Source organism: Nuphar pumila, chromosome 16, assembly GCF_984573655.1.
Source record: "Nuphar pumila chromosome 16, dmNupPumi1.hap1.1, whole genome shotgun sequence".
In the NCBI taxonomy this organism is placed as follows: Eukaryota; Viridiplantae; Streptophyta; class Magnoliopsida; order Nymphaeales; family Nymphaeaceae; genus Nuphar; species Nuphar pumila.
In genome coordinates, this window is record NC_143264.1 from 27590781 (window position 1) to 27606748 (window position 15968).

Sequence of the window (15968 nt, forward strand, 5' to 3'; positions counted from 1 at the left end):
AGTTCTCCTTTCATCTGGGTCCCCTGCCCAGTCTGTATCTGTGTATGCCATTATATCATGTTTTGGTGGATGAACAACATTAGATAGAGGAATGGATGAAGATTCAGACAAAGGGATGAGAATGTTGCCTACGTTTGAAATGGGGGTGGTGAGTTCCATCTCCAATTACAATATTAGACATACCAAAATAGGGGATTAAAGTAGAGAACTTACCTGCATTGCCAGTGACATGAGCTGCTGCCCTTGAGTCTACATACCATATTCCATCATCATTCTGTTTCAAGTTCAGGTTAGCCATAGCAGACAAGAGAAGATCCTTAACATCATCACTGACCCGAAAGGTACCCGCAGATCCTGATGTAGCAACATTTCTATTATTTTGTATTCTATTGCGGTTTTGAGCATTTTGAGGATTGAACCAATAGTTGGCCTTGATGTGGCCACGTTTGTTGCACTGGTATCACGTGGGAACATTCCTTGACTGGATAGGAGTGACATTTGGTGTAGGTAACAAACCACGACCACTCTGAACTTGTGCTCCCCTACCTTTGCCACGCCCTCCTCGTGCACGATCAACAATTATCCCTGTGGCAAGAACATCATGTATGGATGATTGCCCTGCTGGGGCATCAGAGATGCTTTTCAAGGACATCTCGTACTGAAACAATTTAGCACGTAAATCTTCAAAACTAGGTAACGTCGGCAAGCACAATAAAGAAGTCACAAGAACGTGATACTCTGGTCCCAGGGCATTCAGTGTTTGCTGCACTTTTTCTTTATCTGACACTAGATATTCAACAATGACTAATTGATCTGTGATGCTCTTGACTTGATTTAAAAATTCAATAATGGTCATTGTCCCCCTTTTTAGAAGTTGAAATTCACGCTTAAGATATGACCCCTTAGCTTCTGATATCTGAGAGTAGGTCTGAGCTACACTCTCCCACAATACCTTGGCTGTGCAATCATCAAGAATAGAAATCAATACTTCTTGTGATAATGTGGAAGTGATGTACGCGACGAGAGCCTGATCGCGCTTCATCCAACCAACAAATGCAGGATTACGAATGATGTTTGACAAACCGCCGTCTTCTTTTGTTTCTTGTGTGATGAATTCTGAAGGTGGTGGAGTGGAGCCATCCAAATGACCTGAAAGGTCTTGACTGCGAATGAAAGGAGTAATCAAGGTTTTAAAACCCGTGACTCGGAACTCGACTCGTTCTTTATTGACTCATGACTCGGCGGGTCAACTCGGTGACTCGGACCGGGTTTTGTTAACTTTTGATTTTAAAAGAAAAACAATATATAATTTGTCTGAAACCATGTTTTTGAGTAAACATAGTCTCCAAATGTCTGTAAGAATATAAAAACAACTGCAAAGAGCTATAGAGGTTTGCTTGAATAATTGAATTTGATATCTATACAAGCACTTTGACTAATTCATGACTTGAATTAGAGGATTTGGTCACCATGAGTTCAGTCTGCTACTACCTAAGGTTCCTAAAATGGCCAATCATATATGCTAGCTTGTTTTAAAAGCTTTAATTCCTCTCTAACAAATCCATAAATGTAAAACAGGGATATATGTGCATATTGAAAGTTTACAGACTGCCCAATATCAACATAAATAAGCAATTTTCTCATGTATAAAACTATGCAGGAAATATATTAATGGCACAACTATAAAAAGACTACTAATATTTGAATATGTACAATGCTTGTTCACATAACAAATGGATGATGAAACCTAAATGTGACTTCCCATAGGCACAGTTGACCCGCCATATATAGTGAAAATCATTTCTTTAAAATATTTTGCTAGAATAAGTTGATAACACAGGGTGAACAGTAGTTCGAACAACATGGCGATTTTATTCCATGGATTTAAATGCTTTTTTATCTTTAAATGATTTTTTTTTTTTATACAAAATCTGGGGGTAACCCTTGTTAAAATATATGTACTTATATATTTCGAAACTGTAATTTGAAACTCAAAAAACAAATTTCAAACATCCCAAAACTCGCCCGAGTCAGGCCGAGTCAAGCCCGAGTTTTGGCAAACCGAGTTTGCCTTGCCGGGTTGACTCGCTGGAGGGGCGAGCCGAGTCAACGAGTTGACTCGGCGAGTTTTAATAAGGAAGCCTGGAGGGTTGCCCTCTGCATTGATGTTCTAATAAGGAAGCCTGCTTTGCGTTAGCCATCTGCATGGAGGGTTGCCCTATCTGCCTCCTAGTGTACAGGATAGAATACTTGTCTTCTTCAGATGCTGAACCATCTGTTTTAGGAATTTCACATTTCATTATTTACTCATGTTGCTAAATTTCTCTGTCCTTAGGTGATGAAACCTTAAACCAATTCCTCTATTTTCTAAATAAAGCATTCTCTTTTGAAGCCTAATTTCTATTTCTATGTGCCATATTCACATGACTTGTAAGGGTATGTCCAGCTGCTGTTGGGTGAGAAAATGTGGCTTTAGTTCAGCTATTAATTGGTATCTGTTCAGCTAATGTATTTTAACAATAAGAAAAAATGTAAAGTGGTATTGTTATCCATGTTGTATTTTCCTGCAACTGATGCCATTATGTTACAACATGGGTTTATCATGAAATCATTCTAATATCTCCATTTAAAAATGTTTATAGGATCTTTTGGGCACTTCCAAGCAAGTAGATCTGGGGTTCACAGAGGAGGATTGCACTTACCTCTTGTCACTGCTGGTTTTGTGGCAACAAGGATATCTGTAAGATATTTAGGCGGCTTTTGTAAATTTTCTCTATCATTCCACTCATGCTGGCGTATCTTTATGTTCTAGGTTAACATCAAGATCTCTATCTGGATTTCATAAATATTTCAGGACTATCCATTCTTACAGGTGTACCTAAACGTATTCTTGTTTCCATTAACATCATTGGAGTTAAATCATCAAATGCTTCATTAAGAAATAGTAATATTTTTCTACGTTTTTGGTAACCTCTCAGCACATTTCTGTAGTTTTCTGATTGTCTCTCAATATAAATTTATGTTTGATGTCCTCAAATTGATAAAAAAAATCACCTCAGGTTCTGATGTCACAGTTGTAAAAAATGAAGGCCTAGATGTCCTTTCTGGGCGATATAGATGGAGATTTTAAAGAAAGGGGGGAGGGGGTGGGAAGGAGAGGGGGTTGTGTAAGTGATTGAAATCTGTGCAGTACTTACTCAAACCTGCTGCACTATTAACATACTCTGGGCCTTGTGATTCAAAAAAGAGAGATGTATATCCCAAACATTTATGGTTTGAGAGATGGCTGGTTACTTAGATATTCAAGCATGGACTACTCAACTGCAGATTTAGTATGCTTAATGCTCAATGCTCCATGCATAGTGAGTGCATGTTTGGGAGGAAATTAGATCTATATGATCTTATAATCAGTTCCTTGAGCCAAATCTTCATGGTTTCAACCATTTCCTTGGCCTTGAAAAAGCTTAGTGATTGCTTATTATTGTCAAAAGAAGTACATAGTCCTATCAAAAGCCAAAAGAGAGGGTTGTCGCTTCAAACAATGTTCAAGAGAGAATAGGTCATGAAGTTATGAATATGAACTAAATTTTCTATAGCTATGACTTGAGTGACAGGAAGAATGTACCATCTGAGAATTCTTACAATATTGAGAACGAGGCCCCCCACAGGAAACAGGTTTCCTGATGGCAGATAAGTATTGGCAATGACATTAAGCTTCTGTTTTATAACGAGGAAGCAACACCTACTGTTGTTCATGGTTCTCCAAGCATTGGGAATGAGAGTTTCGCTGTGTCACTTCCAATTGCTATGAGAGTGGAGAATCTGACTATTTGTGATTTAGCTGTTAAAATATGTATATATATACATATACTTATATATATATATACATCTGTATATATATAAGTATATATATACATATATGTATATATATACGTATTCTCTTTTATTGAAATACCCGATAGGGGTATTCTTGTAAACCAGCCAATGTACTTTTTATTTTTACCTTTTTCCTTTTTTCCTTTTTTATTTTTTTCCTTTTATTTTCTTTCTTTTGGATGACCACAAGGGGCCCCACTCTTGTAGTCGTTGGGGCCCCAACGGTCAGATTTCTGACCGTTGGAGCTCCCAACGACTACAAGGGAGCCCCCTTGTAGTCCCTTCTTTGAGCCTCCCTCCTCTATAAATAGAGGAGGTGTTCTCCTCTTGTTGTATGGGTTTTTCACCCTTCTCTTCCTTTCTTCAATAATATCCAACTTATGACTTTAAGTCATTTTCTATATTTGAGAGTTTTGTGTGTGCACATTTGGTGTTTGTGTTCTTGGCTCTAGTAGTCACTCTTAAAGAGTGACTTTTGCTCTATTGGTGCTTCCGCCTCTTTTCATTACATGGTATCAGAGCTCGGTTGGTGATTGGGCTTCTCTTTTGCTATCTTGGAACGTGTGCCTCTCAAAGTTTTGAAGAAAGGAAGTATATTTGGTGCCGATGGAACGTGACTCTAAAGTGGAGCTTTCTTTTAAGCTAAATGGGTCCAACTATCTCATGTGGGCCTCCGCTATGGAAAATCATCTTAGAGGTAAGAAACTTTGGGGTTTTGTTATGGGAACTACTCCCGAACCCTCTCTTGTTCTCACCAAAATCGAAAATGAAGTTGAAAAAGCTTTAGATGGCGATGAGCGCATCAAAGCTATTAATGATCATCAATCCAAAATTGAGGATTGGGAAAGTAACCATGCCAAAATTTTGGCATGGTTTATGAACAATGTTGACCTTAAAAATTGTGCTAATATTGCCAAATTTAGAAGGGCCAATGAGGCATGGTTTTTCCTTAAGGGTATGTATACCCAAAAGGATCTTGCTCGACAATTTTTTTGTCAAGAAAAAATCCGTTCCACCAAACAAATGGACATGAGTGTCCGGAACTATTTTAGCTCTCTAACTCCTCTTTGGGATGAACTTGCTCTTCTTGAGCCTAAGTGGGTGGCCCCGGAAGATATTGAATTAAGGAGGGAACAAATTGAAAAGGAACATTTTTTTCAATTTCTTCATGGTCTTCGCCCGGAATTTGAACAAGTTAAGGCATCTCTTCTCCATAGAAGCAAAGCCTTACCTATTGAAGATGCCATCGCCGAAATATGCCAAGAGGAAACTCGACTTGGCTTAAGCATTAACAATGATGAAGTTTTGGCCGTTACTAGGCCCGGATCAAATGTTAAAGTCTATAGACCTCCTCACTTCAACAAAAATAGTAATGGGCCTAGAAAGAGAATAATATGCCATTATTGTAATGAACCGGGACACATTAGACCGGTTTGTCCAAAACTCAAAGGAAAAGTAGCCGCGGTTGGGGAAAATTCTCCAAAGAAGGAAGAAAGTACCAAAGAAGGAGATATCAAAGAAACTCTAAATCACATCTCCGAAGTTCTCCAACATCTTCTCAAGACTTCTCCTTCAACATCCGGGGCCGCCATCGCCTACTCTTCATCACCTCCAGGTATGTGGATACTAGACTCCGGTGCTTCTTTTCATATGACATCTCATAAAAACTCTCTTTCAAATGTTTTTTCCGAACCCATATCCTCTTGTGTTTCAACGGCCGATGGTACATCATTAAAAATTGAAAGTATTGGATCACTTGATTTTAAAAACTTTTTCGTTCCTAAAGTAAGAATCGTTCCTAAAATTAATTTAAACCTTTTTTCCGTGTCTCAAATCACCGATCATGGATGCCAAGTCTCTTTCTCACCTAAAGATTGCACCGTGCAGGATCTCCAGTCAGGGAAGCTGATTGGACAAGGCCATAGAAGGGGTGACCTCTACTTTATGGATTTTTTGATTCTTCCATCTAAGTCATCTTGCAATCTTGTAAAAGACAAAAGTATTGGAATATGGCATGAGAGACTTGGCCATCCAAATTTTGTAAAAATGTCTCTTTTTCCGTTTTTTAACAATACTTGTAAAGACAATCACATGACTTGTAAAGATTGCATTTTTGGGAAATCTAAAGCTACTCCATTTCCTCGAAGATGTTACTTTACCACTCGGCCATTTGAACTTATTCATTCCGATGTGTGGGGACCTTCCCCTATTTTGTCTAAAGGAGGTTTTTCGTATTACGTGGTCTTTATTGATGACTTCACTCGATTTACGTGGATTTACTTCCTAAGTCACAAATCCGAAGTTTTCTCTTTCTTTAAAGAATTTCATGCAATGGTCAAAAATCAATTTTTGGGAAATCTATCTATTCGTAGGTCCTATTCGGGAGGCGAATATATGTCCAATGATTTTCAAAGCTATTTAAAAGAAAATGGAATTTGTCATCAACGTTCTTGCCCCCACACTCCGCAACAAAATGGTCTTGCGGAAAGAAAGCATAGACACATAATAGAAACTACAAGAACGTTATTAATTTCAAGAAATATTCCAAAATCCTTTTGGGCCGAAGCGTTTCTAACCTCTACATATCTTATCAATAGAACTCCTTCATCCTCTTTGAAAAATCTTTCTCTATTTGAAAAACTTTACAATATGTCTCCCGATTATAAAAGACAAAGAATTTTTGGATGTAAATGTTTTGTTCTAACTCACAAGAATGATAAACTTTCTCCTAGAGCTATTGAATGTATCTTTTTGGGATATGGCGAAAAACAAAAAGATTATCGATGTTTTGACATACTTAAAAACAAGCTTTATATCTCTAAAGATGTCACATTCCTTGAAGAGGAAAATGGTTTTTCGCACCAACCAAATGAAAATATTGATTATTCCTTTCTATTTGACTTGTTGCCTAAAGAAAACATCATAGATGATCATATTTATCCTAGTGAATCCCTTAGTGAAGATCTTTTTGAACATCCGAGTGATGATCAAAACTTAGAAGAAAATGTTTCAAGACAAATTCAAGTCTACTCTAGAAGGAATGAAAGAAATCCTCCTTGTGCCCTTGAAAATTTTTCCCAAAGTGAGTCCATCGATGAGACCTCTCAAAGAAGATCAAATCGGATTTCCAAAATACCAAATAGATTTGTTTCTTATGATTCCTTTTCTCCTAACTTTCGAGCATGCCTACTTGCTCTTGACTCCTTTCATGAGAATTTTGCGATATATCAAAAATACTATATCTAAGGGACTCTTCTTATCCTCTTCCTCATCTCTTGACTTAACTGCTTTTACTGATGCTGACTGGGGAGGAAATCCCAATGATCGTATCTCAATAACGGGTCTTTATATTTTTTTAGGTGAATCCCTCATTTCGTGGAGATGCAAGAAGCAGCAGAAGGTTTCACTGTCATCCACTGAAGCTGAATATCGGGCCATGACAATGATAACTATGAAAATCGTATGGCTCAGAAGTCTCCTTGCTGACATGGGCGTCCCCATTTCCACTCCCACCAAGCTCTGCTGTGATAACAAAAGTGCAATATACATTGCCAGCAATCACACCTTTCATGAGCGGACCAAGCATATCGAAATGGATTGCCATTATGTTCGAGACGAATACCTCAGAGGGACTATCTCATTACCATATGTTACTTCAGAGTATCAACTAGCTGACTTCTTCACCACGGCGCTCCCAACTCCACGATTTATGTTTCTCCTTAGCAAACTTTCGGTCTTCTCCCCGTAAAGTTTGAGGGGGCGTGTTAAAATATGTATATATATATACATATACTTATATATATATATACATCCGTATATATATAAGTATATATATACATATATGTATATATATACGTATTCTCTTTTATTGAAATACCCGATAGGGGTATTCTTGAAAATCAGCCAATGTACTTTTTATTTTTACCTTTTTCCTTTTTTTCTTTTTATTTTCTTTCTTTTGGATGACCACAAGGGGCCCCACTCTTGTAGTCGTTGGGGCCGCAACAGTCAGATTTCTGACCGTTGGAGCTCCCAACGACTACAAGGGAGCCCCCTTGTAGTCCCTTCTTTGAGCCTCCCTCCTCTATAAATAGAGGAGGTGTTCTCCTCTTGTTGTATGGGTTTTTCACCCTTCTCTTCCTTTCTTCAATAATATCCAACTTATGACTTTAAGTCATTTTCTATATTTGAGAGTTTTGTGTGTGCACATTTGGTGTTTGTGTTCTTGGCTCTAGTAGTCATTCTTAAGGAGTGACTTTTGCTCTATTGGTGCTTCCACCTCTTTTCATTACATTAGCATGTTGGGGAGATGGCAGTATTAGTGCCTTAGGCATCCATTGATCATGTTGGAAAGCTTCCTTTTCCATTTAGATCTCTCCCATATTCTTCTTCTTTTTCATCCTTTCTTTCCCTAGTTTCTCATAGTTATTGGTTGGGTGATGTCACTATTCTTGCACATCATCATCCTCTCATCTGTTTCTTTTGTTTTCTTTCAATGTAGACATCGATAAAGTCATGTAGAATCTATCTTGCACAAATCAGATTCAGAATGTTAAGTATCATGTCCCTTGGTTGATCATATAGTGGTAATGTTGCGTGCTTCCTAAATACTGTGGGCTTTAACTTCCTTAATTTTACTGTTAAGTTTATCAAGGCACTTTATGTTAATACCTTATCTGTGGAAAAGGTTCTGATACAACATGCTTTTATGTGCATCTGAAAACACATTTTTTGTTTCTCTTTCTGTTTTCCAGGATAATTTGGCAGTAATCTTCTTACATCTGTTCTATATTTTTGTTGCAGTCAATTCTTTTATGTGTTGCTTCTTTGTTTTGCTAACATTAACATTTTCTAATCTTCAGGTGACATCACTCAATCTTGAGATTGTGAGGGCACTTGCAAGAGGTTGGGCCTTTGTGCATTGTTTTGTTCTCTTATAATGTTATTGTCTTTTTAAAAGGTTATGTTTCTGTTGTTATTGTGCTCTTCATTGTCATGGCTTATAACTGTATGTATTTGGTATGATATTTTTAAAGGTTTTCCTCGAGAAGGGTGCAGAAACAACTGGTTTTTGAATAACAGATATTTGAATGGTATTGTCACCTTTTGGATTGTGCAGTAAAGAATGCAATATATATAAAATAACTCTGAAGAATAATGACTACCCTGAATACAGTTTGGAAACAAAAACCCATTGCTATTTGGTTTGTATTTCCAAGCCTTCTTGGAGTCAGGGCCGGCTGGCCTCTTTGAGATTTGAGGTCACCGCCTAGGGCCTCCTATTTTGGAGGGGCCTCAAATCTCAAAGCGGATTAGCTATGCTGTTGCACTTATGACTTACTACAAATTAAGCATACCCAACAAGCTCTCCAAGGAAAAGAGAGTTTTGTGAGTCAATTGTTGGATGACTTCCTAAGATTATTGGATGTTTGTGGGATGGTGAAGGATTCACTGACACAGTTGAGAGAGCAGCAACAGGGCCTTCAGTCAATGTTCCACAGAAGGGATCAAAATCTTGATGTTGGTGTCAGCATATACCAATGCACGAGGAAGAGAATGAAAAAGGATATGACCAAATGCCTTCAACTGCTGAAAAGTATGGAAGTTCTTGCCTTTCCTTCTAATGATAGTAAGGATAAAGTTGATGACAACCTGAGGGAGGTCAGAGCCAATACAGTGTCTGTGTTTGAGCTTCTCGCATCGATCATCTCTGTGCACAACTCCACACGATCGATCTTCTCGAGATTCACATTGTTGAGTTCAAAGAGGCTTGATGGTGGTGATGATGAGAACACCAATGAAATTGTGAGGCTCAATGTGGCCTTGTTTGCTCTGGCCATTCAAGCAAAATGTTGGTAGAGGACAATGTTCAATGTGCACAAAGGCTAATGGCAAATTTGGATCATTGCTTGAGGGAAGTTGAGGATGAGTTGGAGGGTTTGTTGCGGTGCTTGATCAATGCAAGAGTCACCCTGCTCAACATCTTGACATGCTGTTGAGATAACAATCTCATTTTCAATCCATAGAACTTCACCTCAGCATCCTAATTAAAATTTATTAAGTCATATCTAAGAACAACTATGTCACAAGAAAGATTAAGTGGATTACCTATTCTATCTATCGAAAGAGATATAATTACAAAGCTTGATTATAAAGATTTAATCAATATATTTGCACAATTAAAAGCAAGAAATGTGGATTTTAAATAATATTTTTTTGGTGTAGTATGATTATATATATATATATAGAGAGAGAGAACTGAACATATTAGGCCTCATTTCTCGTTCTGACCCATTCTGCCCCATGGTTTTGAAGTGTTTTATGATAGATCTGAACCGTTAGATGTGTTTAGCATGCTCGATTTAGTGGTAATTGACTCTTGGATCATGTTTTTTCGACGAAAAAACATGTTTTTATGAGCTGGCAAAAACTGGTACCTTCATAGCCATTGATTTTGGATCACCAAAAAAACCTGTATACAGGTCAGATTCCGGTGATCCAAAAGCCAGTTCTCACTAAACAAAACCTATAGATCACATCTATGGTGTTAGATGTGATAAAAAACACACAAAAACTATGATTTTGAGGCAGAACGAGAAAGTGGGCAGCACCAACGCATTACTCACACACACACACACACACACACACACACACACACACACACACATATATATATATATATATGAACCCAATTAGTAAATATGGAGGATATTAAGAATTTAAGAAAAAAATTGTGCCTTTAATAAATAATAGAATTTTTATGTACAATGAAAAAAAAATTTAGGGCCTCATTTGGAGGCTTCACTTAGGGCCTCCAACTTCTCTTGAGCCGCCCCTGCTTGGAGTACTGACCTGGATTTTCTCTCTTCTTATTCTTGTATATTTATTGACTGGGTGAATCATAACAGTACTTCCATTGGTGATTTCATGTATGTATTTTATACACAATCAATTTATGAATAAGGTTGCCCTGACTGCCACAGTTAGAAGCCGACCATTTTTTAAACTCAAATATTTGAATACCTCCTTTTCGCTTCCTCATTTGTTTTTGTCTAGAACAGCTGTTGCTGCTCTGTTTTACCATTTCCACAAATCATATTGAGAAATAGTTGCTTCCTTTAATCAATATGGTTGTTATGCATACCTCAAAGATGTCAGTTTCTCATGAAGTGTTTTAAGCTGCAAGCAATTTTAAAATGAGCAGTGATCAGTGATGGTGCAGTGTTTTGCATTAATTATAATTTATAATTTCGTGCTATTTTATGATGCTACACTGCCATAACCCATCTATTTCTTGTCAACTATTTTGGCCTTTTGCCTAATCTACCCGTGAAATGCACTTTTTATGAAAATGTGCTTTTGTGCAACTCTTGAATCCTGCATGATATAAGAGCACTTGTAAGGCAAGGCCACACACATGTTTAAGAACCATGCTGAACACTCCAGGTTCAAGTTAATAGCATCACAGCAGTTATTTAATCGTGTTGCTAAACTTGTGTTTTTACCAAAAGTTTTTGGATCAGTCACTGTTGGATATCTAGATAAAAGTCTGATTATTTTCCCGTGTTCACTATCAAGATCACAAGTAACATGTGTTAAAATGTATACTCAAGAAACATTATTGTAAGTATAAATATATATACTTATATACATAGAGATACGTATACATATGTTATATGTATACGTATCTCTATATATAAGTATATATATTTATACATTTTTCTCTTTTTACCTGAAAAGGGTATTTTAGTCCTTTTACATTTTGCGCATATTCCATTTGGAATATGCTGTAATTTTTCCTTTATTTTTAAATTTCTTTTATTTTTTATTTTTGCCTTTTTGTATTTACAAAAAGGTGCATTGGGGGTCTCCCCAATAGAGTCGTTGGGGAGCCCCCAACAGTCACAATTGTGACCGCTGGGAGCTCCCCAACGGTCATAATTGTGACCGTTGGGAGCTCCCCAACGACTCCTTTGGGGAGCCCCCTTGCACCTCTCCTTTCTTGTATAAATAGGGGTGTTCCCCCTTGTTGTAAAATAAGCTTGAGAGTCTCAAGCATTTGCTTTTATTTATGAAATACATGCATTATTGCATGTTTATTATTTATACGCTTTTTGCGTATTTTGTTCAAGTGTTGTGAGAGTGCTTTCGTGCACTTCTTTTATAAAGTATTTGTGCTTGTATGTGTATTGTCTCTTCATAGACAATTTTATATGGTATCAGAGCTCGGTTGGTGATTGAAGATCGTGAGATCCTCTTTTGTTCGAGTGCCTCGAAAACCGTGCCTTCGGATCTTTAGAGATTGAAGTGGTGGATCTTGCTTCTCAAATATTTTAGAAGGATCTTGTGCAAAGTAGAAGTTGAAACATTGTATTGGTACGTCTTTTTTCTCCTTCTCTTTACGCCTTAATGGGTGAGAAAGAGTCTCACTTTGCCCTTGGCTTCAAGTTGAATGGGTCCAACTATCATATTTGGGCCGGGAATATGGAGGCCCACATTAAAGGAAAAGGATTGTGGGGTTATGTGCAAGGAACAATTCCGGAACCGGAACCCAAGATAACCGTAATGGACGGAAGTGAAATCAAGATTCTTAAGGGAGAGGAAATGATCAAAGCTCTTGAGGAATACTCCAAGAAACACGACGAATGGGGAATGAAGAACTTCAAGATTCTTTCTTGGTTCTTCGCATCCGTCGAAACAAAGATTAATGCCAACATTATCAAATTCAAAAGAGCATCGGAAGCTTGACATTATCTCAAGAAAATGTATACATCAAGAGATCTATCCCATAAGTATTACCTTCAAAAGAAGGCCCTCTCCCTTACTCAAGGTGAAATGTCTATTAGGGAATATTTTGCCGATCTTTCCTCTATTTGGGATGACCTGTCTATGCTTGAACCAAAATGGAGTGGAGAGGCAATTGAACTCCGCCACAAGCAACTTGAAGAAGATCGTTTCTTCAATTTTTTGAATGGGTTGAGACCGGAATTTGAGCAAATAAGGTCATCACTTCTATCCTCATTTACTCCTCCCTCTCTTGAAGATGTTCTCACCAAATTAAGTGGTGAGGAGACTCGTATGAGTTTATGTAAACAAGGATCAAGTGTTCTTATGGTTCCTTGTAATCATGAAGAAAACAATGAAGTTAATGCCGTATCAAGACCCGGAAATAATGTAAAGACCTATCGTCCTCCTCATTTTAAATTCCAAAATCAAGGAGGAGATAGTGGTCAAAGAGGAAAGGGGGACTATAGCAAGACTATATGTCATTTTTGTAAAGAACCGGGGCATATCAAGCCCGTATGTCCCAAATGGAAGAAGCTTCTCGCTATGGCCACCACCGGTGCACCACAAAAGGAAGAGGCATCATCAAGTGGGTCACTCTCGTTGAACCAAATAATGGAAGCCCTTCAACCTCTTCTCAAGGGAGCTACATCCGGTGTCGCCGTGTCTACCTCTTCCATTCCAGGTAAAGTCTCTTGGCTTTTGGACTCAGGTGCATCTTTTCATATGTTCCCAAACATGTTTTCACTTTCCGATTATTCAAAAAATGTTTCTCCATCCTTTGTTTCCACTGCGGATGAAACCTCTCTTGAAATTAAAGGAATAGGTAATTTTGAAACTCAATATTTTTTTATTCCTAAAATTAGATTTATACCTAAACTTAACTTAAATCTTCTCTCTGTTTCTCAACTCTCGGACCATGGTTGTGATATTAAATTTTCATGTGATAAATGTTTAATACAGGATCGCCTGTCCGGGAAATTGATTGGGGAAAGCTTTAGAAAAGGCGATTTATACTATATGGAATCTCTTCAAGTTCCAAAATCTTTTTGTAATGTTGCCCGAAACAAAGATATAAATGTGTGGCACAAAAGACTTGGTCATCCTAATATCACCAAGTTATCTTATTTACATTTTGCAAAGGACCTATGTAAAAGTTCTTTTTCTTGTAATGACTGTATTCTTGGAAAAATGCAAAGTTTACCTTTTGAGCAAAGAACTATGTTCTCATTTAAACCCTTTGAAATTGTTCATTCCGATGTTTGGGGACCCGCACCTGTAGTCTCAAAAGGAGGCTTTTCTTATTATGTTATTTTTGTGGATGATTTCTCTAGATATTCATGGATTTTTTTTCTTAAATTCAAACATGAAGTTTTTTCGTGCTTTAGAACCTTCCATTCAATGATCAAGATTCAATTTAATAGTAACATAAAGATTTTTAGAAGTGACTCTGGAGGAGAATATCTCTCCAACCAATTTAAAATATATCTTGAAGATCAAGGAATCATTCACCAAAGATCTTGTCCTAAAACCCCTCAACAGAATGGGTTGGCCGAAAGAAAACATAGGCATATCATTGAGACCACTAGAACCCTTCTTATTTCCCAAAACATCCCTAAAAATTTTTGGGCTGAAGCAGCTCTTCCTTCTGTTTATCTGATAAATCGCTTGCCTTCTAGAATATTAGGGAAAATATCCCCTTTTGAGATTTTATATAAACTCGAACCAGATTATAATAGGTTACGAGTCTTCGGGTGTAAGTGTTTCATACTTACGGATAAGAATGACAAACTCTCTCCCAAGGCTATTCCCTGCGCTTTTCTTGGATATTCTGAAACTCAAAAGGGATTTCGATGCTATGATCTTCGAGAAAATAAGTTATATGTCTCTAGAAATGTAACTTTTTTAGAAAATGAAAGTGAATTTGAAAAAAATGTTTCTCAACAAGAAAATTTCGATTATTCCTTCTTTTTTGACTTATTGTCTAGTAATGATGATACATCTAGTGATGATGATGTATCATCAAACCATGATGAGAACATTGAGAGTAATGTCGAAGAGCATAACCAACAAAAATGCAGGATTTCAAGTGATCCTATAACATACTCTCGTAGAAACCAAGAAACCTTTAGAAGTGCTTTTGATCAATATAGTGAACTTGGTCCTGTTCTCGATCACCGAAGATCGGAGAGGAATAGGAGACCTCCCACTCGTTTTGTCTCCTTTGATTCCTTTTCACCCCGATATAGGGCTTGTCTTAGCGCCATTCATTCTTATTTTGAACCTAAAAATTTTGAAGAAGCAAAAAAATGTATAGAATGGCAAGAAGCTATGCAAAATGAACTTAATGCTCTTAAAAGGGCTGAAACTTGGGATTTCCAAACTCTACCCATAGGAAAGAAAACTATAGGCTGTCGATGGGTTTTTAAGGTTAAAACTAAGAGCGACGGATCCCTTGAAAGGTATAAGGCTCGCTTAGTTGCAAAAGGGTATGGGCAAGAGTATGAAATTGATTATGAAGAAACTTTTGCTCCTGTAGCCCGAATGGTTACGGTTAGATGTCTTATCACTATTGCATCTATTAAAAATTGGAATATCTTTCAAATGGATGTGAAAAATGCCTTTTTAAATGGTGATCTTAATGAAGAAGTGTATATGGATGCTCCACCAGGCATGGAGATCCCTAAAGATAAAGTCCTTCGTCTTCGAAAGGCCCTTTATGGTTTGAAAGAGGCTCCCAAAGCCTGGTATGACAGATTTACCAGAGTAATGCTGGAAAATGGTTTCTCCTCATGTTATACTGACACTGCTCTATTTATTAGAAAATCTAAGGCAGGGATTGTAATATTATTATTATATGTTAATGACATGTTAATTACAGGTGATGATGTTCAAGGAGTCAAGGGTATTAAGTCCGTCTTGACTTCAAAATTTGAGATGCCAGACTTGGGTTTTCTGACATATTTTCTTGGAATTGAGGTTGCCTATTCGCAACGTGGTTATTTTTTATCTCAGTCTAAGCTTGCTTGTGAGATTATTGACAAATCAGGGATTTCTGATGACAAAGTATGCGAAACCCCTGAAGTTGTGGGAGCAAAAATGAAGATTGACGACGGTGTTCCTCTAATCGATCCTACTCTTTACAGACAATTGGTAGGCTCTTTAATGTATCTCAGCATTACTCGACCCGATTTGTCACATGCTATACACATCGCCAGCAAGTTTCAGCATGCTCCTACAACCGTTCATATGAGTGTTGTGCTTCGCATCATCAGATATTTGAAGGGAACGGTGAATAAGGGAGTATT

General features: G+C 37.5%; 2 protein-coding genes across 6 annotated transcripts in view; both read left to right on the forward strand.

The window, feature by feature from the left end:
* Window positions 1-15968, forward strand: part of LOC149813134 (Amino acid kinase family protein) — a 187233-nt gene that overhangs the window by 58668 nt on the left and 112597 nt on the right. For all 5 annotated transcript variants that reach the window (XM_089992468.1, XM_089992472.1, XM_089992471.1 and 2 more), the window contains exons 3-4: window positions 2643-2740; window positions 8739-8781. In XM_089992468.1, coding sequence (XP_089848594.1) covers window positions 2643-2740; window positions 8739-8781 — 141 coding nt within the window. The remainder of the gene's footprint in view (window positions 1-2642; window positions 2741-8738; window positions 8782-15968) is intronic.
* On the forward strand, window positions 9034-9875 carry LOC149813135 (uncharacterized). Its single transcript, XM_089992228.1, has 3 exons — window positions 9034-9051; window positions 9193-9727; window positions 9796-9875. The coding sequence occupies exons 1-3, from the start codon at window positions 9034-9036 to the stop codon at window positions 9873-9875; spliced, it is 633 nt and encodes a 210-aa protein (XP_089848354.1).

Coding starts and splice junctions, on each gene's coding strand:
- LOC149813135 (XM_089992228.1), top strand. Junction 9,728..9,795: donor TCTGGCCATTCAAGCAAAAT/GTTGGTAGAGGA, acceptor GCTTGAGGGAAG/TTGAGGATGAGTTGGAGGGT.